The 24,303-nt window shown below is 43.3% G+C and overlaps 2 protein-coding genes across 2 annotated transcripts in view; one reads left to right on the top strand and one right to left on the bottom strand.

Moving 5' to 3' along the window:
- Positions 1 to 24,303, top strand: part of FBXL8 (F-box and leucine rich repeat protein 8) — a 43,259-nt gene that overhangs the window by 2,959 nt on the left and 15,997 nt on the right. Inside the window, exon 2 of the mRNA XM_032785758.2 lies at positions 21,846 to 21,870. Coding sequence (XP_032641649.1) covers positions 21,846 to 21,870 — 25 coding nt within the window. The remainder of the gene's footprint in view (positions 1 to 21,845; positions 21,871 to 24,303) is intronic.
- Positions 1,629 to 23,329, bottom strand: TRADD (TNFRSF1A associated via death domain). Its single transcript, XM_032785759.2, has 5 exons — positions 23,038 to 23,329; positions 17,560 to 17,710; positions 13,634 to 13,911; positions 10,790 to 10,982; positions 1,629 to 7,587 (listed from the first exon to the last, which is right to left on the bottom strand). The coding sequence occupies exons 2-5, from the start codon at positions 17,699 to 17,701 to the stop codon at positions 7,277 to 7,279; spliced, it is 924 nt and encodes a 307-aa protein (XP_032641650.1). The 5' UTR covers positions 17,702 to 17,710; positions 23,038 to 23,329; the 3' UTR covers positions 1,629 to 7,276.

The raw sequence follows: 24,303 nt of genomic DNA on the forward strand, positions 1-24,303 counted from the left end.
CCAATGCCTTTTTGAGAATACAAACAGTAGTATTTTATATTGAGCAATCTGTTTGTGTGAAGGAGAATGCATTCATCAGGAAAAGATAAGGTGTGAAGGCCATTGTTATAGCTAGAGTCAAGGAAGAAAAAGTAGAGACTTAAAGGACATCAAAGAACCACCAATGCGCATCCATAATAAAGGGCAGATTGACGACCCTGAGGTAAAGGCTGGCACCCCTGAGGACAATTGATTAAATCAGAACAAAGGACAGGATGACCCTCTTGGAGGTGTATTGAAATGTTTACACCAATTGAGAAGTAACCAATCACAAATTGGCACAGCAAAATCCATAGACTTCAACAAAGGAAAAAACCTATAAGAACCAGGGTGCTTGGCCATGGGACCTTGGGTTCGTCCTGCCACACTCCAAGAGCATCGGATCGCGACTGACAAGAGCCCAGCTCCACACTCCTGCTCAATCTAACTGGCCATTAGATTGACATGAGCTACAACAGACTGGTAACTATGAACATCACTGGCAGGATTATATACGTGTGTGTGTATGTGTAGGTGACTAAAAAGCATATGCTACCTGTTGTATTCTCAATAAATGCTGTGTATTTACCTTCCTCGATAAAGATCCCATGTGCTTGTATGAGCATAACAGCTGATGTGTCAAACATCACTCTTGTCCATCACTAGGGCAGAGAGTACTGCACTCTGAGAGCCTACCCTGATACAATGATCCATGGGGTTAGGATTAGAACAGGGTGATACATGGAAGGATGGTCTAGTGGCTAAGGTATTGGACTGTGGAAAAATCCTGACTCCACTTAAATCAATGGTAAAACTCCCGTTGACTTGAGTGGGAACAAGAGTGGGAACTGGGTTCAGTTTCTGGTTCTGCCAAGACTTCCTGTGTGACCTTGGGGAAGCCACTAAATCCCCTCATGCCTCAGTTTCTCATCTGTAAAACCGAGATGATCATTCCCTACCTCTCAGGGATGTTATGAGGACAAATTCACTAATGTTTGTGAAGTGCTCAGATACTGTGGTCAATGAGGTGAGCTACATACGTGGCCAACTTACATCATGGCATTGAAACTAAGGGAACTTTGCCTGTCTTCAAGCTTTGTAACAAACCTCAATTTCTGGTCATATTTGCTGACAGGCCCATCAGAATTATAGGTAGAACCTCTATGGAACTTGATGCTGAACCTTGGTTGTGATGGGAAACCAGAGCATTTAACTGGGGAGGAAGTAACCCTGCAAACCAAAAATCACTGATGTTTGCACAGCTGTCACCAGAATCCAAACCACATGGGCTTTGCACATCCCTGTTTCTGGACAGCAGGATTCTCCTTATTATATTTGTTTTACCACAGTGCTTAGGCGCCCTTGTCACGGACCAGGACCCCATTGTACTAGGTGCGGTGCTAACACAACAAAAAGTCCCTGCCCCAAAGAGCTGACAATCTAAGTATCTCGAGGATCTTTCAGGTGGATAAGTTGTCAGAGCTGGTGAAGGCAGTTATTCGCTCAGAGCTTCCCATGGTGCCCTCATTTCTTTTTACCATTGCAACATCCCATACTCGATTATATTCCTCTTTTTAATAAATTTTATTGAGTAAGAAATGAAAGCGGAGGCAAAGAAAGCCAAACTAATTTATTTCTTTTTCTAAAGACATTGTAAAAATATTATCTGATATATGCAATCAATATTCACCAAAAATACATGTTTCTTTATAGAAAAAGTCAGAAAAAAATAGAATGATTTCCGATATAAAAGACAAATACTATTGAGGTTAAAGGCTGTAAGTTGGGAGCACATGCTGCAGCACTGAAATCCCGCAGTGCTGGAGCTGCAAACTGTTAATCTCGATTTGGAGCTGAACTTCTGGGGAATCCAGAGCTGGAGTTTCAGCTTGAGATTTTCAAACCTGATGAGGGGATTGAGCCACGCAGCTCTTATTGAAATGACTAAGTGTTGCATAACTCATTCACCTAGTTGGTTTGGAAAACCTCAGCCATGGTTTAGCCCTTAATATAGACAGGGAAAACCAACAAAGCTTGGATCCAGACCTCAACTTGCCCAAAATTTGGACCCATTTTTAAACAAAAGACACGGGGCCAGATCCTAAAGCAGTAATGCTACCTCTCAGTAACAGTGCAAGTGTCTTGTTCTTAGCCATGTTTTCCTCTGACTTCGGTATTATTTTTACATGGTTCAATGACTCCCTGGCTATAAAACTCAGTGTTGCCAACTCTCTCAATTTTATAACAAGTCTTATATTTGGTGTTTTTCTTAAAGCCTCAGACCCAGAATCATGTGACTATACCAGAATTCCAGCATACATTGGGGACGAGGGGGGGAAACACAACCTCCAAACCTTAAGTTTCTAGCCCTCCTGACTGCAGAGATAAGGTTAAAAATGTAAAACCCTAAAAAAGCACATACCAGATGTCAAATAAAAAGAGCTGCAAATTTATTATTTTTATAATCTCATGATTTCTGGGTCCTGACTCATGATTTCTGAATACTTGGGACTGGCAACACTGAAAACTTTTCATTATTCTTGGAATTGTTCGCAGCTCTTGAATAATAAATCGGTCCATCATGAGTACATGGCATGGGCTCAGACTGAGGCTAGAGCAGAGTATCTTTCTGTCATCTACCATGGTTTCTAAAGCACCCACCGTAGTGTCTCCTCCAAGTGGAAGAATTAATCTAGGGTGTGATTTTTCAGCAGTGCTGAATGCCAAACTCTCATTGATTTTTGAAAATCACACCTCTGATGACCAATTTGATATTTGCAGTGGTGTTGTAGCTGTGTAGGTCCCAGGATACTAGCGAGACAATCTTTTGAGCTTACATTAAGCTCTTCAGATCTCTGTAAGCTTGAAAGGTTGTCTCTTTCACCAGCAGCAGGTCCAATAAAAGATATTACCTCATCCACCTTGCCTCCCCGATTGATATTCTCTTTCATTACACCTTTAAACAAAGTTGGATTTACTTAAGTCATAAATCTAGTTAAACAAGGGAGTGAGGTAATATCAGTAAAAATATTACCTCATCCTCCTTGTCTGTCTAATATTGTGGGACCAACACGGCTACAACTACACTGCATATAAAAGTTACGTTTTTATGCCAAAGTGGACATGGTGGCCATTTAAAACTTCATCCTCCTCTTTAACAGCCATGTAAATGCTTTAGCTCAGTTATGCCAAAGCAGGTCATTTAAAGCCCAGTTTGGATCAATCTCTTCTTCCCTCTGCCAGACTGAAGAGAGCCTGTTTCAAATTTGAGACATTGCAAACACTACAAAAACAATCTGTATCACAAAAAAAGCCCTATTGGAGTTTTCCCTGGGAATTTACTTTGGCCTCTCATCTCTGTTGTTTGTTTAATATTTTGTCCATTTATTTTGTTTTTGTGTAGCTGATTAGTGCCTTTATTTCTGTGTTACATTCTGTGGTGTTCAAAATAATACCATGTTTGACCTTGAAGGAAACCACAGCTACATCTTCACAGATTCCCATTAAGATATAGGACCAGTATCAAGGTGCAGCGGAAAATTCAGTAGTGATGCCAACTATGGTGTAATACATCGCACAAGTGGGCATTAGATGACTGGTGTAAGTGGTAAAGAAGCATCCCACTTGTGCCTCATTGGTATTTTAAGTGTATGCAAAAAAATGTGTGTACCTAACACACCAAAGGAGAAGAAGGAAGTTCACCAGGAAAAACAACTTGCAGGAAGATGTGTGTCTCATTAGCAATAAATGACATGGCAGAGTTACAGGAAACAGAACTTCATTACCCTTGCTGACAGGCCACCTATACATGCTGAGGATCTAGTGTGTGTGTGCAATAGCAGCTTGGCCCCTGCTTATATTGCTGAACCCCTGGAGCCTCACCAAACTAGGTCCCTCCTGAAACCGGACCCTAGTCCTCCAGATCCACTCATCATACTGTAGAGTGAGGTAAAGCAGCCCCACTCTGTATTCTACACATTTCTGGTCATTTCTTTTCCTTCTGCCACCTCCTCTTTTTCCCCTTTACTGTGTAAGTAAGTTACACTCTTTTTGCACATCCGTGTAAATCAGGAGTAATTCCACAGACTTCAGTGAAGTCACACTGATATAAAACAGAGGTGAGATCAGAACTGGACCGCTACTGAATGCCAGATTAATGCAGCTTACTCTATACCATTACATCACATGATGAATTTGTCCTAGAGACTTCCATGAGAGTTGCACTGCTGACACTAGGTCTGAATTTGGTTCAAAGTGCCAGATGATACTAAGTCATATAGTCAGAACTGTGGGATAGGAGGTTAAGTAGGTGTTGGTTTGAGGCCAGAATTCACCATTTCTAGGGCATGTCAGCTGATTCTAGAAGGAATGATTGATGAAAAGATGCTAGGACATATAGCCATTCCCAGTGATCCTAACCCACTGTGCATACTCCTGACAGCACCATTATGTCATGCCACTGGAAAACCCTCTTACTTCACCTCTCTGAAAGAGGACACCTGTGAATGCTATTAAAAATGATATTATCCTGTATGCGCTGCCAAGAACTCTAACACTTAATGCAATTTTGAGAGGAAATGTGTGAGTAAGAGGGAACACACATGACTAGCACTGGCAGAGGAATAAAAAGCACATGGATGGTAAATTCATGCATGCTTCATCCACGAATGTAAAATGGCAAGAGCAATGAAAAAAAATCAGACTTAAGGTAGACTCAGGAATAGAATGGTAGATTTTTTGATTGCAGAGTGTCAGCAGGTTTTTCTCCCCAGAATGGCTAGCACTGATCTGAGTAGAAAACTGCATGCAGTTAAGCAAGACTACAGCCTCATAGCTTAGGAATGTTAGATTAAACAGTGACAGGACAGCATGTATATCATCTTGTATTCTAAGAACCACTACTGGAAAATGCAATTGCAAAATAGATATTAAAAAAAGAATTTCCAGTTTGTGCTAGTTAAAATGCCCTTTGTCAGATGGCTTGTTGTAACATCAGTTCTCCTGCCAGGGACCAGCAGGAATACTGTCTTAGTGGAGATGGGCCCAAAATGAGGTTCCAATCCTGCTCCCTTTGAAGCCAATCACAAAATAATGGGAGCAGCATCGTACCCTAAAATCCCATATCCAAATTGTATACTTCACACAGCCCCGTTGGGATTAACAGACCCTGCCCGTGAACGCTCATGACCTTGCGGATTTGGAATCGGATCCAAACGCAGACTGTCTCAGGTTCCAATTGAATGGTCAGGCTGTTTGTTCTAGGCCAGGGGTGGCCAACCTGTGGCTCCGGAGCCACATGCGGCTCTTCAGCAGTTAATATGCGGCTCCTTGTATAGGCACCAGCTCCGGGGCTGGAGCTACAGGTGCCAACTTTCCAATGGGCCGGGGGGTGCTCACTGCTCACCCCCCTGGCTCTGCCACAGGCCCCCCACTCCATCCCTTCCCACACCCACCACTGAGCCTGCTATGCCCTCCCTCCTCCCCCCACAGAGCCTCCTGCACGCCACAAAACAGCTGATCAGGAGGTGTGGGGAGGGAGGGGGAGGCACTGATTGGTGGGGCTGCTGGTGGGTGGGAGGTGCTGGGACCAAGGTGGGGGGAACTGATAGGGGGCTGCTGACGTATTACTGTGGCTCTTTGGCAATGTACATTGGTAAATTCTGGCTCCTTCTCAGGCTCAGGTTGGCCACCCCGCTGTTCTAGGTACTTGGATACCACCATGACAAACATAATATCATTCTAGCAGGCGGGGATCAGTACTCCTGTGAACTCTGATTTGAACCTACATCTGAATCTCAGGGCTGAGCTCTTCCTGATCAGGGAATTTCTTTGTCTCAGACAAAGGTTACAAGAAGTGCTTTACAGGAATAGGATAAAACATTAAATGGTTTAAAAGGACATCCGCTCTTGCCCATTGGAGAACTGCTGCCTTGAGAGGTAGAGCGAGCAACTTTACATGAGTACATGCACTGGCAGATCCACCCTCCCCCCAAATCTGAAATGTCCCTCAAGGACTGTCTGCTAGTTTGTGATCATTTACAGAGGGGGAGGCTAGATGGAGTCAATAAAGGGCCTATAGATAAGTAAAAACCGGCCAGGATGCCACAAGAAACATGCCGCAGGAAAGCAAGCTGGATGATGACATTTACATGATACATGATACATGTCTGCTTATGCTCACTTATATGTTGCTGTGTATTTCTTTATAGGCTAAGGCACAAACTCTGCTCTTGTTACAGCCTGGGCACACCTACTGAAGCCAGTGGGGTTGTCATGATCTAAGTGAGAGCAGAAGTTGACCCTACTTCTTTTTTTGCACTTTCCCAAACTTGACACTTGAAATCGAGAGTATGTGAACAGGGCACCCCAGGCACAGCTGGTTCCTGGCTGTCTCAGAATCTCAGCATGCCCAAGAAAGATGCCGTGCAAGTCCTGACTCTCCTGGTATGTGATGTCCTAGAGTGCTGCATTCTGGAGCATCTCTAGCCAAGCCAAGGCCAGTTTTTAAAGAGAGCTGGTGATGCGATGAATGGACCTTGCAGCCTACTTGGTGGCATCACTCAGCACGTGGGTAGCGGCTTGCGTTGGTTTTGATGTCTCAGTACACCTTTAAGAAGAGTTCGCCATATCTTCCTGCTTATTTACCACCTGCAGTTTGTTCCATTGCAGCTGTTTGCTGCATGGAGAATTGAAACTTTCTTAGAGTAACGAAGATGCCTGCAGTGGGGAAGAGAAAGGAAACAGCAGACAAGCTTTTCAGCAGGGGAGTTACTATTTTCATGAAATGTCCTTATTTGTGAAGAATAAAGGGGGGGAGGCTACCCCGCAAAGCGTGTACTATATTCAATTAGCAGAATTATTTCTAAGCACCTGTAGAATGTTTCCCAAAGGATTTTCCTGAGATCGCAGTTGCTCTTTAACACTCCCCATGTTGGCACGGTCCGTATGCATGGGCTGTGGCATTGGTAGGTGCATTGCAACATGTCGCCCCAGGGGGTAGTGACTGGGAGCCAGTTGGAAGCCACTCTCCCCAGCCCGTAAACAGCATTGTCTCCTGGCAATGAAGTGTGTCAGTGCTGTAGTAATTCAGTACCCAGGCTGACTCTGTAAATGCACAGCAGCTTTTCCTTGGGCATTCTCCGCTAGCAGGATACCATGGTGGTTAACTGAGCTTGGCATGCCTGGGAGGCCGGCAAGAGTCTTGGAAACTGTTTGAAACAGGCAAGATCCAAGTTCCATTGGCTTCTCTATCCCTGGTCTAAGATGTGTCGTTTTCACTAGGGTGGAGACCCAGGAGTTCCTCTGCTAAGGTTATGAGACTGTTTTCCTCCAGGGCTGCAATCAGCCTCTGTAACGTGGCTCTCTTGCCCTCCGACTGGATAAACTTGAGAAGGAGCTGGTACGCTTGCTCATACAATCCCTCTCGGTCATATTCGTGAGCCAGGTTGTCTATGACAGGATCCCGAAGGGCTCGGCAGTTCTTCTGCAAAGACCTACCCACCTGCTTCCATTTCTTCGACACGAGCTTGGCAAATTTTTGATGGTCATCTGGCGTGAGTGTTCTGTTGGCTTAATGGGAACACAAAGTGTTTAACACGTTGGGGTCCCAGTTCATCAGTGCACTGGCACAACACAAGGCCATGTTAAAGGCTACGTAATATTTGTGGAGCAGAGACCTCAGTATGATGAAGGCCCCCAAAGGACAAAACTGAGAATGTGTATAATGTATTAAACTCTATCCTGGAGTTGTACCCACCCTTTGTTAGCTGGAGTTTTCACTCACTCCTGGGACAACACAGTGCCAGTATTAAATTTAAAAGATTAATTCTGTATGAAGAGGGAGTTATGCACAGAGATCTGTGCTCACTGGAAATATATCCACATCAGCATATATGCAGAAAGAGAAGCCATGACAACTAAACTGATCTGCATTAATCAATCAGCAATGCTGATACTGTGACCAACTTCCCCCCACCCTCCAGGGTAAAAAGCCAGCTGATTCTAGTTACACATTTCAGATTTTGAAATCATTGCCATAGAAATTTGTTCATAACAGATTCTTACATTAGTGCTAATCCACCATTCAGTATCTGTGATCCTGGGGATCTCTACAAGCACGGTGTAGAATTACTCTTAGCATTTCCTAGCAGCTTTTCGCTTGTACCTTTGGTTGTAATAGAAAATACAAAGGGATGCTGCCGTCTGCGGCATTATTAGCAGCCCTGATATAATTTGTATGTGTTTCGGATTCACCCTGAATGTGGATTTTAAATGGAGGATAAGTGTTTTGCTATCAGCAGACGAGTCATTACCATTGAGAATCGCTTCTCTCCTCGGCGGGGCTGGGAATATCAGAGGTCACGTCCATGGTAACTTAGATCTACAGGTAGTGACTATGTGAGGAGAGCAGGGTGCATGTTTTACAAAGACTGCTGAGCAGGGAAGGGTTTGAGTCCACAATTTATACTAATGAACATTCTGCGTCCATTCATTCCAAAGGACAGTGCTATATTCACTAAGTGGCAATTTTTAATAATGATTTGTGACTGTTAAAATGTGCCATCTTCTGGTTTCGGGCATCTAGCACCCGCTATCAAGATTAGAGGATAGTGACCTATGTACAGGAAAGAGTTCGTACTTAGGGTGACCAGACAGCAAATGTGAAAAATTGGGACGGGGGGGGGGGGTAATAGGAGCCTATATAAGAAAAAGACCCCAAAATCAGGACATCTGGTCACCCTATTTGTACTTGGTAAAGACTTTTCCAGCTTGATGTCCAAGGCAGTCATGTGTTTAGAGCGGCCCCATGAGGCCAGTCCTGGCTACACACATTGTTAAGCTGTCTCACACTGGGGCAGAACTATACGTTTGTTTGATGGGGTTTACTTTTCTCTTAGCTGTTCCCCTTTACCTTATGCTGTCAGCCCTGGCCCTTTTAAAACCCTCAGGCTCTTATTTCTGATTTTTCTCTGTTCCTTTTCTAAAAACTCTCAGCTTCCTTCTATAGCTGTTGACTCCTAAAATAGTGAATCAGGGAGGACAGATCCCACTCTGCTTTTTACCTGTAAAATCCTTATATGGGGCTAAATCATACTCAGCAATGACCCAGGTAGGATCTGCTGTGCATCCCACAAACCCATATTGCAGTTTGAGACCATTCAAAAATCTCTGTGCTCAGGAGAGGGCCTAGACTGGAAGAGCAGGGATCCAGTAGCTCACAGTTGGGGTACAGTGGCAGAGCTGTGAGGGGAGACCTGGATGGTAATCTGCTCAATCAGTGCCATTAGCCCTTTATTTTCAGGGGCCCCAACTTCAGGCATGGGTTTGTCTCTGAAAATGGAAACATCTTCCTCTTACTTTTCCAGGGCACTAGAGTGTTTACAGCAGCACCAATGCAGCTGCACCCTATAAGCTCTCCAATGTAGCTGCTCTAAGCCAATGGGAGAGAGCTGCTCCCGTTGGGTAAACTACTCCACCCCATGCGAGCGGCAGTAGCTATGATGGCGGGAGAAGCTGTCCACACTGGCGCTTATGTCACGGTAACTAATGTCGCTCACAGGGGTAATTTATTCCTATTCCCAGAGCTAAGCCAGGCCACTGACTGACCAAACTTGCATGTTGCAGAGGAAAACTCCAGTCTGTTTTTCATTCAGTCTTTTTCTGCTGCTGCAAGTATGACCCGGAGTTACAGCAGTGAGGAGTTTAAAGCACCCAAGAGTCTGGGTGGGATATAAACCCTCCTGCTTCAGGGAAGGTCATGGCTGGAGATGGGACACTGGCTGGCATGAGCCAGGGCTCCAAGGTGGCACCAAGCATTCTCTTTCTTTCTATCTCTCAGGTGCTTGGCTGCCTGATTCCTGCGCATTTGCTCAGGGTCCAGCTGATCACTATCTGAGAGACTGGGAAGGAATTTTCCCCCAACTCAGACGGGCAGTGACTGGTGGATTTTCACCTTCCTCTGCAGTGTGGATGTGCAGGTCATTTGCCAGGATTATCTGGGTACCTCTCACTGAATCATTTCCCTCCTATTGTGGGGGCCTTGGGCTCTGGTGCATCTGGGTGCCTTCTGTTCTCTGCCTATAGCACATAATTGTCTGTTCTCCTGTGGGCTGTGAGTCTTTGGTCTCATTGCAGTTATTGGATTCAGTGTGCGGGTGCTGACATGTGGTATGCAGGAGGTCAGGTTACATAACCTAGTGGGCTCTTCTGCCCTTTAACGCTATGACTATAAACCAGCCTCTCATTAATGGGATTGGGAAGAACCTTTCCCTCAGGGTAAATTATATCCCACAACTGCCTACTGTGGGGTTTCTTGCGCCTTCCTCTGAGCATAAGTCTAGGCAGCAGTCAGGAGCTGTGATTGCAGCATGAGTTAGCTGAAATAACAAGAGCAGTGTAGACGCAGTGGCACCAGCTAGCTACCCAATATGTCCTGGGTTGGACTTGGACTGTCCTTGAGTGGCCGGCCCATGCTGCTGTTTTTAACAAACGAGCTCCATCAAAGCTCACTGGGTATGGCTACAATCACACCACCTGACTACGATGTAGCTATACCCTGCAGCCCCTGGTGCTGGCCACAGTCAGAAACGGAGGACTGCCTTGGTCTGACCCAGTATGGCAACTCGTATGTTCCTATGATCATAATCTGGGAAATTCTATTCTTCACTCATCCAGAACCAGTCATTGGTTCCCTAAGCTTTTTCCTTTATGGGGTTTGAAAAGCCGAAGACTAGGGCTTTAAGATTCTGACAGCTCAGTTCTAACCACTCACCAAATTGTTGTTCCTGAAAGATGAAAGTGGCGCCTGGGGGCAGAGAGCTCCCCCCTGAACAATAAGACAGAGATGAGGAGTTCAAAGAGTTGCAGTTGTTTGAAGGGGTCGTGTTGTTGCTCTGCTGTCGACAAGTCAGGCTCCTGAAAGATTCCTCTAGCTCTGCAATTTCCTCGTCCCTCAGGCGGTCGGGCTGTAAGGCAAACAGTGCCAGTCATTGGCAGTGTATTCTCCTTCTCGTGAAGTTGTCAGATCAACACCAGATGCCCTTCTGAAAGACATGCTTTGCCTAACACAAGTTACTGGGCTCAATACAGCTGTAACTGGATGAAATCTATGGCCTGATATACTGGAGGACAGACTAGATGATCTAATAGTCCCTTATGAGTTTACAGTCTATGAATTTGCTCTAAATAATCTCCATTTTAAAAGGCTCTTTTCTCCCCAAACTTTCCCCTATACTATTTTTCCACCCACACAGGTTCAATAAATAAATCATAAAGAGGAGGGAAGCTCATTACTGATAGTACCAGAACTCCAGTTTCCACTGAAGTCAATGAAGCTATGTTGACTTGCACCAGCTGAGGATCTGGCTCAAAGAATAAGTGGCAGACCTGGGAAAACAGGCCAGGAATAGAGCGGGCTGCATCTCAGAATTTGTTTCATGGGTAATGTTGACACTTCAAAATTTATTTTTTGTTCTGAACTGGAATGGAACAAACATTTTTTGAAATTTGTCATGAAACAGAATTTCCAAATAATTGTGACTGAGGAAAACTTTTGTTTCAAAATGGCAAAATTTCATTTCCAAATTTATTTTAATTTATTTTTTCATTTGTATATTTTTTTTGATAATTTTCCATTATTTCATACCATGTCAGAAGTCACTACTACTGACATGTCATGATATGTCGTTCGCAGTGTGATCGTAGCCATGTTGGTCCCAGGATATGAGACAGATGAGGAAGGTGAGGTAATATCTTTTATTGGACCAACTTCCGTTGGTGGGAGAAACAAGCTTTTGTAGTCTGCAGAACTGTTCTTCTGTTCTCTTTTGTTTTCTTCAGGACCTCAACCACCGTGTCTCATGTCGTAATACCTGAAATATTCTATTTTATTTTAAAAATCATTATGGGCAGCAGCTACTTATCACTGACTGAAACATCATGTTGTCTGTTCTAGACCAAAATGCTTCCTGTGTGTATTATAATGAAACAGTGTGGCACTCTGGCAAAAAAATTCTGACCAGGGTTAACCAGGAGTTTGGACTCTTAGTGCCCTGCTTTAACCACTAGGTTACACATTAGAGTGAAGATGAGTCACTACACGAGTTTTTCCTTTCAGCTAATGGTCCTTAGTACCACGCAGGTACATACACACAGGTGAGAGCATGCTCTGTTGTTGGGGTTTTCAGATTTACACCAATTGAGTCAGTTTGAGTCAGGTTTGCAAGCAGAGAATGAGTCCATCTTTTCTTGGCTTATCTGCTAATTCAGCAAAAAGACTAGGAAAGGAGCAGCAGGCAAAAACTGACAGGATGCATAATACAGCCTCTTGTTATCTCCCATAATGACATGTTTGCCTTTCATTTCCTTGCAAAAAAGCAATCCAGAGATGTATCCCAAGTGCCTCCTCCCCCACCCCCCGTAGGTACAATAGGTATCTCTTTTTTGGGATAGTGAAGATGTTTAGTAGCTACCATTCTGAGCTAGTCCAAATTAAATTCCAGGTGAAATAAGCACCTAAAGGCAGCACAGAGGCAAGGAACAGGAGACAGAATACAATTATTTAATCTATTTCACAGGCCCTATACTCTAGTGAGCTAAGAAGATCCCAAGACAGCAGCCTCTATTATCATTAGCAAGGTTTGGAAACTATTCAGGAACGCTGAGCAATCATTTGCCAGACCATTCAAGCCAGTTGCTGGTATGACACATGTAAAACTTGCATCTCTCTCAACTGGATAGGGTCCACATCAAGGATAGCAGCCTACTACTGTTACCAGCTCAGGTTTTAGAGGTCTGTGTCCTGGTGCTGAAGGTCCCAGTTCAAACCATGTTGCCAACCTGTGATTCACAGTGGTTGTGCTTGCCCCAGTTTTTAGGAGTTGTTCCAAATGCTACTTTCAGAGGAGATGTAGAGGAGGCAAAAGCAACACTGGGGAAGATGGTCTCATGAGTGTAACACGGCACTGCTTGGCTTTCTAACAGATTCACTTATGTGGCAATTCAGCTTTGTTTGTGCCTCAATTTACCCTCCATACACAGGGTATAATAGAATTTCCTGCCTTACAGCAGTGCTGAGCTTTAACAGATGCTTGTTCAGCACTTTGAGACCCCAGGATCTAGAGAAGTGCCAAGTATTACATGCAAAATATTTAATATTCTGGCTGTCATTTATCTATCTTCGGTCCTTACCTGGCCTTCATTGCCATAACGTCTTAGCTACTCACATCCTTTCATGTATTTACCTCACGGCTCCCCTGTGTGGTTGGGCAGTGCTATTATCCCCATTGTCCAGATGGGAACTGAGGCACAAGAGAGGCTAACAGCTAGATTTTTAAAGGTATTTACGTGCCTCATGCCATTTTCAAAAGCACCTAACTTTTGAAAATGTCATTAAACTCCCACAGATTTCAATGGGAGTTAGGCACCTAGGCACTCCTGAAAATCCCGCTAGGCACCTACCTGCATCTTTAGGTCCTAAGTATCTTTATCTATTTGGCCTTAAGTGACTTGCCCGGGATCACACAGGAAAAACATGGCACAACAGGGACTTGAAGCCAGGTCTTCTATGTCCCAGCCTACGACCCTAACCACCGGACCATCCTTCCTTCTAATGTACCTTTTCTTTGTAGATACAGTCCAAACAACGCTCCTCCTCATTCAGCATGCGGTCCAGCTGCTCGCTGCCAGCCTTCAGCTCCACTTGAACAGGTACGGCTGTCATTGACAGGGTGACTTGGAGGTGATTCTGGAGAGACTCCCGGAACAACCCGGCCCGGTAGCTCTGAAGGAATTTGCGGCAGTTCTCTCGCATGCAGAATTTAAGCTGGATAATCAGGTGCGGCTCACTGCAGTGCACTTTGAGCATGTCGACGCCATGCAGGCTGCCTGTGGAATCTGGCACAGAATGGCGGACAGACTCAGTTTCTTGCCATGAAACAGATTGTCAACATGAACTCTGCCTGGGTGGTGACTCACTGTATGGCTCCTCGAACTTTTGGTGACAGACCTGTGCCTGGATAGCCTTTCTCTGTGTGTGTTTGGTAGTTTTTTTTTTACTGTATTATAAATTATTCTGGGTTGGAGAGCTTGTATTTGAAAGTGGGAGGAAAGAGGTAAGCTTTAACTGGCCATGTACTATGCATGCAACCCATTTGAACTGAAGTATTCAGTCCAAATTATCCCACAGCTAAATCTGTTAGAGTTCCATTAATATTGCAGTTCACAGACAGGGGGGTCAGTTGACTCCCTGCAACAGGGAGAGACCGTTCATTATATCTAATGTACAATGCAGGGTGCACTCTGGGCACCCGCACAATTACCCAGTACTAACAGCAGGGGTCAGCAGTGGGAGAAATACATTTGCTGAAAACAGAGGCGCTGCAATCAGCCAAGAAATCCAGTGTAACAATGCTATGTGCTCAGTTTGTCCTATTTTCAGTTAAACCATCCATGTACAGCTGCACTGGGTGTCAGCAACAGGTAATTCTGCTGGTGTCACAAGCCCAACAGGAGAAACTAACTATGCTAAACGGGTGAATTAACTTTAAAATCTAACTACAGGGTAGGTAGACTTTACCTCAGAGGAGATTAAAGAGGGAGTGTTCCTCTCCCACCTGCCCAGACTGCTGTCGAGATAAAGTATAGATGAGATACCACATAGCATTTTACCTGTCAGCTTCTGCTTGCAACCCCAATCCTTCTTCAGCTTTGTCTACACTAGAAAGGGTTTGCCAGTATTGCTATTCGATATGACTGCCATCACCAGTCTAGTGTACACCAGTTCCCTGAACAAAATAAGCTATACCAGCAAAAAGACTTTGTCTACTCTAGGGCTATTGCCAGTATAGAAATGTCATTAAAAATCATCCACTGAAGCGACAATGCTGTACTGGAAAAAGTTTCTAGTGTAGACCAACCCTTAGTAAGGTTCCAGTCGTGCACCTTCTGTGAAATTATCCTTTTATCCTCTTGTTCTCTCTCTTGTGTTTTGGCTTTATACATAGTGGCTGAGATTTTGAAACTGTGTCCAGATCCAGATCCCTGAGGCAGCTCTGAAAATCTCAGCCAGTGTAAATAAACCCTATATCTAAAACCTCTGTCTGAGGCTTTGTCTTTGCTGCAAACAGATGTGTCTGTTGCACAGAGATAGCTAACTCGATGTAAAATCTAATGCAGACAAGGCAAGGAAATTTTTCCCTTAATGTAGTCAGCCAAAGTCAACCCCCTCCTTCACACACCTCTCAATGTAGGGTTGAATTCAATCAGCTATATCAAGGTAACAAATATCTGTGCCAGGTCTCGGGTCAGCAGCCTATGTCAAAGTGGATCTGTTTGTGCCTCATTAGTCCAGAGCACTCGAGTTCAGCCCCGGCACCTCTAGGATCTCTTTGTTTTACATGAACGACGAGGCTTTTGCCCTGCTGTGATGTACCACAGAGATCCTTTATGCATTTCAGGTTGCATCACAAGGTCAAGTTTGGAACGGATGTAAGACTGGGACATCTGGGGAGAGAGGCATTCGAATTTGCTGTTATTACTAATAAATGCCCTTTGCCCTGTATCTCTGCCTTCTCATTCCATTTATCAGGAGTACAAAGAGGTTGATTCAACTGACGTTTGCACAAGAGTTTGATCTGGGTAAAGCACGTAGTGTACAAACACGGAAAGTTGTAATGAACTGCGTACAAGTTATCTTTATGGCTGTTGCTTAGGAGATGACTTTGGGATTATTTGCTCTGAATACCCAGGTCTCATTCCCTGTTCAGGTCTGGCTGCACAGTGCAGAATGCAGTGCTGTTAATACAGAAATGGGCAGAGCTCTTGTTCACATCTATGGCCAGATTCACCAGTACTATCTGGCTGCTTTGCACCACCTTAGTTAATCCATAAACCTGGCCTAACCAGGCAATCGAGCCAGGTTGTTTGCTCTGTGTCACTGGAGGAGCACAAAGCATTTGGAGCGTGCCAATGAATCTGGCCCGATATAGTTAGATTGGTAAGAAAAGGCAGGTTGTAGTTCTAGAAACCCAGTTAAAGGACACACTGGAGAGTGGGTTGTACAGTAAATGATTGACACTGAGATATTCATGAAATGTGATAGCTGGTTTAAATTATTGTTACCCAGGGACTCAATAGGCTGCAAAGGATCACAGCTGAGATGTTTCTGCTGTTTGTAGCACCAATCCTGTGTTGGTGTAAATGGGCTCAACTCCACCAAAGCCAATGTAACTGTGCCCATTTACACCAGTAAAGAATTTGGGTCAATATGTTTGATAAAAGGAAGCCAATAAAAATCATCCGTCATTTGCCCCAGGTATTTTTTCACTGGTAATTTTTCCCATACCCAGAATTTCCCACACTTGACAAGTCTCGTTTTCTAATGCAGGATGAGTGAGGTTCATCACTGGGCTGCAATTGTGAACCCAGGAATAAAAAGTCAGGTCAGCTGTTGTAACCAGCTGCTCTGGTCTACTGCAAGGAAAAGTTAGACTGGACCAAATTCCTCTCTGTTGAAACGCCACTGACATTGGATGGGGCTAAAATTGTCCTGTCTAGGTTTCAATGATTGTTTTAAAACAAAAATAAAAAAAAATCTGGACTCTAAGCAATTTGCTAACTTTGTGATCCAAGTTGTAAAAGATACTGATTGGGAACCTGAGAATAGTGGTGATCTCTTCCCTCTGGTATATCAACAGCTAAGATACTGAGAAGGGTGGTCATGAGAAAGGAAGGATGGTTTTGTAGCTTAGGCACTGGATTGGAGCTGGTTTTAGAAGAACTGAGTTCCATTCCCCACTCAGCCACAACCCTTAGGGCTCAATCCTGCAGGGTGCTCAGCTTTCTAATCATGCTCCAGCAAAACACTTGAGCAGATGCTTAATTTTAAGCATGTGAGTAGCCCCACTGGAGTCCTAATCCCTCAGTGCATTAATTTCCCATCTGTGAAATGGGACTAATGCATCCTTTCTCCCACCCATTGTCTCTTGTCTATTTAGACAGTCCCTTCCCTGAAGAGTTTACAATCTCTTCCTATGTGTCTACACAAAACATAACGCAATGGCAACCAGTCTCCTTTGGGCCCTCTGGGTGCTGTTGCAGCACAAATAATTTATGAATATTATATATGGAGTGCACATATCTGTGTCTATGTCTGGTGCTATCAATGCAGAGTTCTGATTTAACCAGTGTGACCTCAGTTTTGCCTAGTGCTGCAATGAAAAGGAGAGAGGAGGATTCACTTTACTATAGGACAGTAAGTCATCCAGCAGGTACAAGGATTCTGATTGTCTCAGTGCTTGAATTCAAGCCTTGGAGAATCATGACTTGAATTTCTCTGTAAAAGCCCTAAGAAGTCTACAGTCTTCAATGAAATTAATAGCAAAGGATGGGATATGACCCATGAAATTGCAGTTAGATTCCTAAAAAAATTCCCTGTGTTGTGAATGTCACCTTTCCCCAAGCACCAAATCCCTTGAAAATTAATGTAGCAAGTAAAGAAATAAGACACTCTGACATTTCTATTTGTATTCCAATGTCACATACCTGCTAACGCCAACTTGAGGGCCTTGAACACGCTAGATTTCTGGTGGGAGCTTCCATAAAGAGAGGGCAGGACAATCTTCTCAGATGTCGACTGGAGAAATAGATAAGCGCTGCCAATCCAGAGATCAGAGCTGTCTGCCATCCTCAGCACCTAAAATGCCAGGTATGTGAGCATGGTCTGTTCTGGAGACAGTCACGACATACACAAAGCACAGCAAAGTTTGTAACAAGTCTGTTAGTCGGAGGTGGTTTTGTTGTTCTAGCTGAAAACTTGTTATAAAAGAGAAAAAACACTAACAATCATGAGATTGTTATTGGCAAAGCAAGTGTAGCCTTTAAGGGATTTATAATCATTATCTCTTAAAGCAAAGACTGAACATTGTGCACCAAAGAAAGTCATTCAATATCCTACACTGAAGTCCCCCGATGGATAGATTTCTAGTTCAGAGACACCCTGAGTTCAAAGGTGAGAACCTGCTGAAAATTCACCAATCAGGCCCCTAATGATCAGGTCTAATGAGCATGAGAGGTGGTTAAACCGAGCTCCTTTCTTCTGCACAAAAAAATAAAAATCCAAATGTAAAATCCTGGCTCCATTAAAGGCACTGGGCAGGATGGTCATTGATTTCATTGAGACCAGGATTTCACTTCAAGGCTTTAGATAATGCAAAGAGGAGGCTGGATTTGGTTCTTTGTACTCTCATCTCCTCCATGAGAAACCTTCATCAGTGTCGTACAGTGTTTTGAGCTCACGCTGGTGGAGCCTGGCTCAGTGAATATAGCACACTGGGTCCTGAAGGCAAACACTGTCCAGCTTGGCTAACCCACCAAGTCGGCCAATTTGGAAAGCCCAAGTCAGCTTTGCCCAGGGGATGAAACTGAACCGAGTTCTCTTCAGCACGGCTGAACTCCTGGAATGGGAAGAGGACAGGAATTTACTACTTTCCAATATCTAAATTCCCCTGCTCCTCTGTTGTGATATTCTTATATCTTAAAACATTTACCCCTGAACAGTTTCAATCAGAGAAATGTCTGATAAAAGGTCATGCAAAAAATCTACTTAAAATAATCCTGAAATTCCCTGTGAGACTGTCACTAGGTTTGCATTCTGTAACCCTACATATGCTTCTTGCCACAGTCCTAGCTTTACAGTGTGCCTTGCTGGGAAAGCCATTCAATGTCAGCAAACTGTGGTGGGCGGCCCAGGAGTCAGTCAAGCTCTCAGAAGGTGGGCTTTTGTGAAAGTGCTTCTTAAATATAAATACAAAGGAATTATCTCCATACCAAAACCAATTTAAGCCATGAGCAACTGCATGACTTGGAATAGGAACCAGTTGCAGACTGTATGGCTTGACTGCTGAAGAACAAACCACAACTATCAGAAATGTTTTTATTAACACCAATCAGATAATATCAACCCCATGCAGAGAGGAAATTTGATAACATCTCTCCATCATTGTCAGGCACAATCTCCTAAGTGAACCTGTTTCAGTTAAGATGAAGAAAACCTGGCAGTCAGAAGAGTAGATAAAGTGGCCAGTTCATAGCTTCATCACATCAGTCTGGTGTGAGATGCATGACACCTGGCAGATTTGGAAGTTCCAAGTATTGGCATGCTGAGGCCTGCTCTAACCTCAACTGAAGTCAGTGGAAATACTGCCTCCACTTCAGCAGGGAGTCTAGATCAATGCCGAATGACACAACAGGCTCCCTCCTTTTGCACAGACTGTTTTATAAATGGATGTAGTTGCAGTTCAGGATCCTGTCTCCACACTGGTGCGTTTTGATCAGCATCACCAGGATACTTAGAAATGTTCCTTTTGCATTGAATTCTACCAGCCTTCCCCAGAGATGACTGGTAGGTCTTGTATATTTTCAAATGATAAGACTGTTTAGTCTCCCATCTTAATCATATCACTACTATAGCTTGGTTGGCTAATTCTAACATTAATATCAAACACACAAACATGGACCAAAACTTCCAAGAAAAACAATCTGCAAATCATTGGTGCTAGGGATGAAAATTCCTATCAGATCATCTAGTCCAGCCTCTGCCAATGCAGAAAGAAAGCCTCAGCTACTGGAGAGCGTGTATCTAATAATAATCTGATCGAGGCACACTGAACTTTTTGTTTTCTGTAGCTACTAATTTAACTTTTTCTAACACACCACGGGTAGAACCTGGGACCGCAGAGCTGGGAGCTAAAGAGCCAGGCTTGCTAGCTGGGGGCTGGAACAGCATCTTATCCTCTCTGGCTTGGGTGCATGGGGGGTGGGGAATGTACCACATACTAATCAGTAGGGTACACAAGCTCTCCAAGGCAAGGACCATCTCTCAGCATATGTTTGTACAAGGGGTCCCCAACTGGGGCACTCAGACACTGCTCAAATATAAATAACAACCAGTTCTGAGATTTGTGCTGAAATATCTATTGGTCTGTCTAGAGGTGCTTATCTGTATGTATGCAGGATGGAAATTTTAGAATTGCCAGAGTGATTTAGGAGTCTAAATCCCAAGGACTTGTGTCCCGAAGTCACTTAGGTGCTTTTGAAAATGTCACCCAAAGAGAGTTTCTTAGGTAACTAGGTATATGGAAGGGGAGAGAAAAGAAGAGTGTGATTTTAAACTGCAAAGAAATAGGTCACCTTCCACATAGAGTGACCAGACAGGAAAAGTGAAAAATCGGGACGGGGTAGGGGGTAATAGGAGCCTATATAAGAAAAAGACCCAAAAATCAGTACTGTCCCTATGAAATCGGGACATCTGGTCACGCTACTTCCACATGAACGAACAAAAAAAAAAAAAAAACTAAAAAAACCAAAACACCCAAACAAAAACATGGTGCAGAAGGGGTGTGTGGTATCCTGACTAGAACCGAACAAGCAATAGATTTTTTGGTTCGGGGCTGAACTGGGAGTAGGGGGGAGAGAGTGAATGGCTCCATTTAAGCTGAAACTGAAGTTGTTTGGGGTTTCCAAATTGAAAAAAAAAATCATTTTGAGTCAACCAATTTAGTTCAACTCCCCAAAAAAATCAGTTTGATGTTTCTTTCTTGGTGTGTTTTACTTTTTGGTTTCGCTTTTAAAAATGAAACACATTTTAATGAACCACTCTTTAAAAATAAAAAGTCAAAACATTTCATTTGAAATGGTTGAAATCAGATCTGCTGACTTCCTTTTTTAATCATATATTTTTTTCATTTTTCAGCACTTTTACAGTTAGTCAAAGATATTCCCTCAGCTCTAATCCTGGCGCACTCTGCTATCGTTGAGTGAGCACGTACCCAGTTTTCTTTATGTTGGCTCTCAGCACAAGTCAGCTGGTGGGATTTTTAAACTTTCTCCTAGGTTGAAAGATTGGAAGTTCCACAGGGGAATCTGGGAATTACACTGTACATGCGAAAAACAACTCTGAAGGTAAGCAGCACTTTGTCATCCCCTTGCATCTTTTTCACAGAACACACTTCCATGACCACAAAACTTATTAGCAACAGTGGGTGGGTTTCTCAAAAGCATTCTGTGTTGGACTACTCTCAGTAAAGTCATTTTGACTTCCGCCACTGAGCTCAAACAGAAGTCAGGCCAAAGCTGAGCACTCTGAAAATCCCACCCGGTAGGTACACCTGTACAATATGTAATTCATCATCTTTCCTGCCTCATCATACCTTTTGCATCTGTCAGCTGTCAGTTCATACTTATGAAAAAAACTAACACAGGCTGTCATTTTTAGTTTAAATATCCAAGTTAGTTACCAAATTGAAAAGCAGGGACTCAGTTCTTTGCTATAGTCAGTTTCAACAGAGACCCATTCCAGTTGTTATAACACAAGATTTTTTACCTGAATTTTGTCACACTGTGTTTCAGGACAGTAAATTATGTATCAAACTAGCTTATTTCCCTTTACTGTTATTTTACATATCTGCCGTACTATTGTAGCATTTAGGAGTCCTAGTACTGGACCAGGACCCCATTGTGCTAGTGCTGTACAAACAGAACAAAAAGATGGTCCCTGATTAAAATGCAAACGGAAACATCAGAGTTCTCCCTTTGATCTGAGAGTGAGGCCATTCACTTGGGGTAATATTCCTACTATGCGGTATAATATTCTCTGTAGCAGGATGCTCTGTTAATAACTTTTGCGCAGTGTAATAATCCTAATTTTCCATAATCCCAGCAAACGGCATAGTATCCCAACAGCTGGTATAAACAGTGAGTGGCATTTCATTTTCTAGGAGCTCCGCCAATGAAAATATTTTTAATCCTGGCTTGTTAATACACAGATTCAGGAAGGGAAAGGTAGCCATAGTAAAAGTTTCAGGAAACCTGTTAGGATCAGCGATACAGTGCAGATTGGCTTATTAAAATCAGTGGGATTTGGTATACTAATATGTGAAAAAATATAGTGTGGAAATAGGGTGGAGACTTCCTTCAGTAACACATCTTGACTTTAAAAAATCTCCATGAATTCAGTTGCCCATGTGAAATGAGTGTTGGGAGTCTCAGCTTAGTTCCTAGTAAACAAATGCCTGTCTCAGAAAGCTAGGGTGACTAGATGTCCGGATTGTATAGGGACAGTCCTGATTTTGGGGTCTTTTTCTTATATAGGCTCCTATTCCCCCCCCCCACATCCTGTCCTGATTTTTCACATTTGCTGTCTGGTCACCCTACAGAAAGCCACCCCACAGCTAGCATTGCTGGCCTGCCAGCGGGAAGCAAAGAAATGATTCATGGAGACTGAGCCCCACTTCTTGCTACAAACAGCTGGTGGACACACTGTTAAACAGGTTCTGGGGCTGCTCCAGAAGTTTGCACTGGATTTGCTCATTCAGTGCCAGTTCTGTAGAATGCCCCATTTTCACCAGCACTGATTTTCCTTGACTGAAAAGGTCAGTTGGGTAAATATCACACGTGCAATACCTGCCTGTCCCGCTTAAAAATCTCTGGGCCAAATTTCCTGCGGCTGTAAATGAGTGCCACTCAATTGACTTCAACAACATTTCACCCACTTACACCAGCAGCTAATTTGGCCATATATTTTATAGACCACAGACACAGCACCAGAAAGACTCAAGCCCCTGTGTCAGACTGATAGATCACAAAATATTTGATCCAAAAGATGAAACTCTCTTTTTTTCCAAGGCCAGAAAGTTAGCAGACGGGCTGGTGACCCTGGAAAACTGCTTCCTTGTTTTGATTTGGTTTTGGTTTTATTTTTTAACTTATGATTTCATAAGGGGGAAATGGAGCTAATTTTAAATTAAACAAGTTTGTAAAAACAAATTCCCCATTTGGTTTGGGTCTCGTGACAAGTTTCGCGTTGATGGAATTTGGGGGGCGAAAGGGAAAGCTCTCTGAAGCTACAACTTTCTTGGCAGCAGATTTTTGTTTGCAGCAAGCACAGCTGATTGATCAGAGCAAAACCACATTAAATGTCACGCCCACCAAAAAAACACCCTGCTAGAACTCATAGTAATTTACCTTGTCCAGACACCCGTTCTCACGCTTTCAGATGCCCTTCACTTCCGCCTCTGAGCACAGCAGCAGGGAAAGAGTCACTAAAAATTCCTCTTGGTCATGTGCCTTTACTGAGAAGCAGCTGAAGGTGAAAAACCAGCCCCCCAATTTGGCAATGCTGTAATCCTAATACCAGTAGCAAGGACTTTAAGACAGAAAAGGGTAAAATCTGGCATGATGGTAGGGCATTGAGGATCAGATCAAACTGTATGTCTGAGAAAGTACATATTCCTGTGTGCTGGGGTTGTACCTCCCCGTCAGGTTTAGGCATCAATGTTATTGGCCAGAGCACTTGCCAGTCTTACGTTCCTGGGTTAGCCGTAAAAGGCTGTAACTGAGTGCAAAGAAGGAATTGTCTGCTCTCATCAGATGACTCAGTGAACCAATCAAGTGGGTTTAAGGTTGTGAGTTTAAGGAGCTCGTTCTGCTCTGATGTGAAATGGCTTTCAATGCCGCACAGTGAATGCAGAACTAAGTGCACCAACGTATAATCATTTATGTTCCTCATAAAAATATAACATACACATCACACCAGGGAACTGTAGAAAAGTGCATCTCCTAATCCTGCTCTTGGGCCCAATCATGTCCTCTTTGAAGAGTCGCAAAAAATGACCAGGATTGTGAGAAATGCAAGCCTAGTTTGGGGAAAGAAATTCCAGATGTTGAAGTTGTTTTAGTTTCAAAGGGTTTGATGCTGACCCCTTATTTTTGTTTTAATTTTTCTTGAGGTTTTTTTTAAAATCCTCCTGCAATTTTTGTATTAAACCAGCTATTGACATTTTTCATTTGCTCAAAACTTGGTTTTTGGTAAAATGAAGATTTTTTTATGATGTTTTGGGGAAAATATTGAAAAAGGTTCACACCTATTTTAAATGAAAATTTTCACTAAAAAGTGATTTGTCAGCAAAATGCTAGCCATGTAATCAGACAGTTTCTGTCTGTCACTGTATCTATTGATCCGGAGATCAAAAAGGAGTATTAACATTTAGATGAATCTTGGGTGAAATAATGTCATTGTCTAGATGTCTCTTTAAAGTTTGTGACAGACTGCCTAATGGATATATTTCCATATGTTAATCTGTGCAGCTAATTACTGGTGATGCTTAGGAAATAGGTCTACTTCAAAATCTCCAAAATTGGCTATTGTTCGCCAGAGGATTCCGAGTTGCCAAAGCAGACCTGAAACTATATAACAATGTCTAGGGTCCTGATCCTTTTTATCTCATATCT

The sequence above is a fragment of the Chelonoidis abingdonii genome, chromosome 19 (genome assembly GCF_003597395.2).
Source record: "Chelonoidis abingdonii isolate Lonesome George chromosome 19, CheloAbing_2.0, whole genome shotgun sequence".
Lineage (NCBI taxonomy): Eukaryota > Metazoa > Chordata > Testudines > Testudinidae > Chelonoidis > Chelonoidis abingdonii.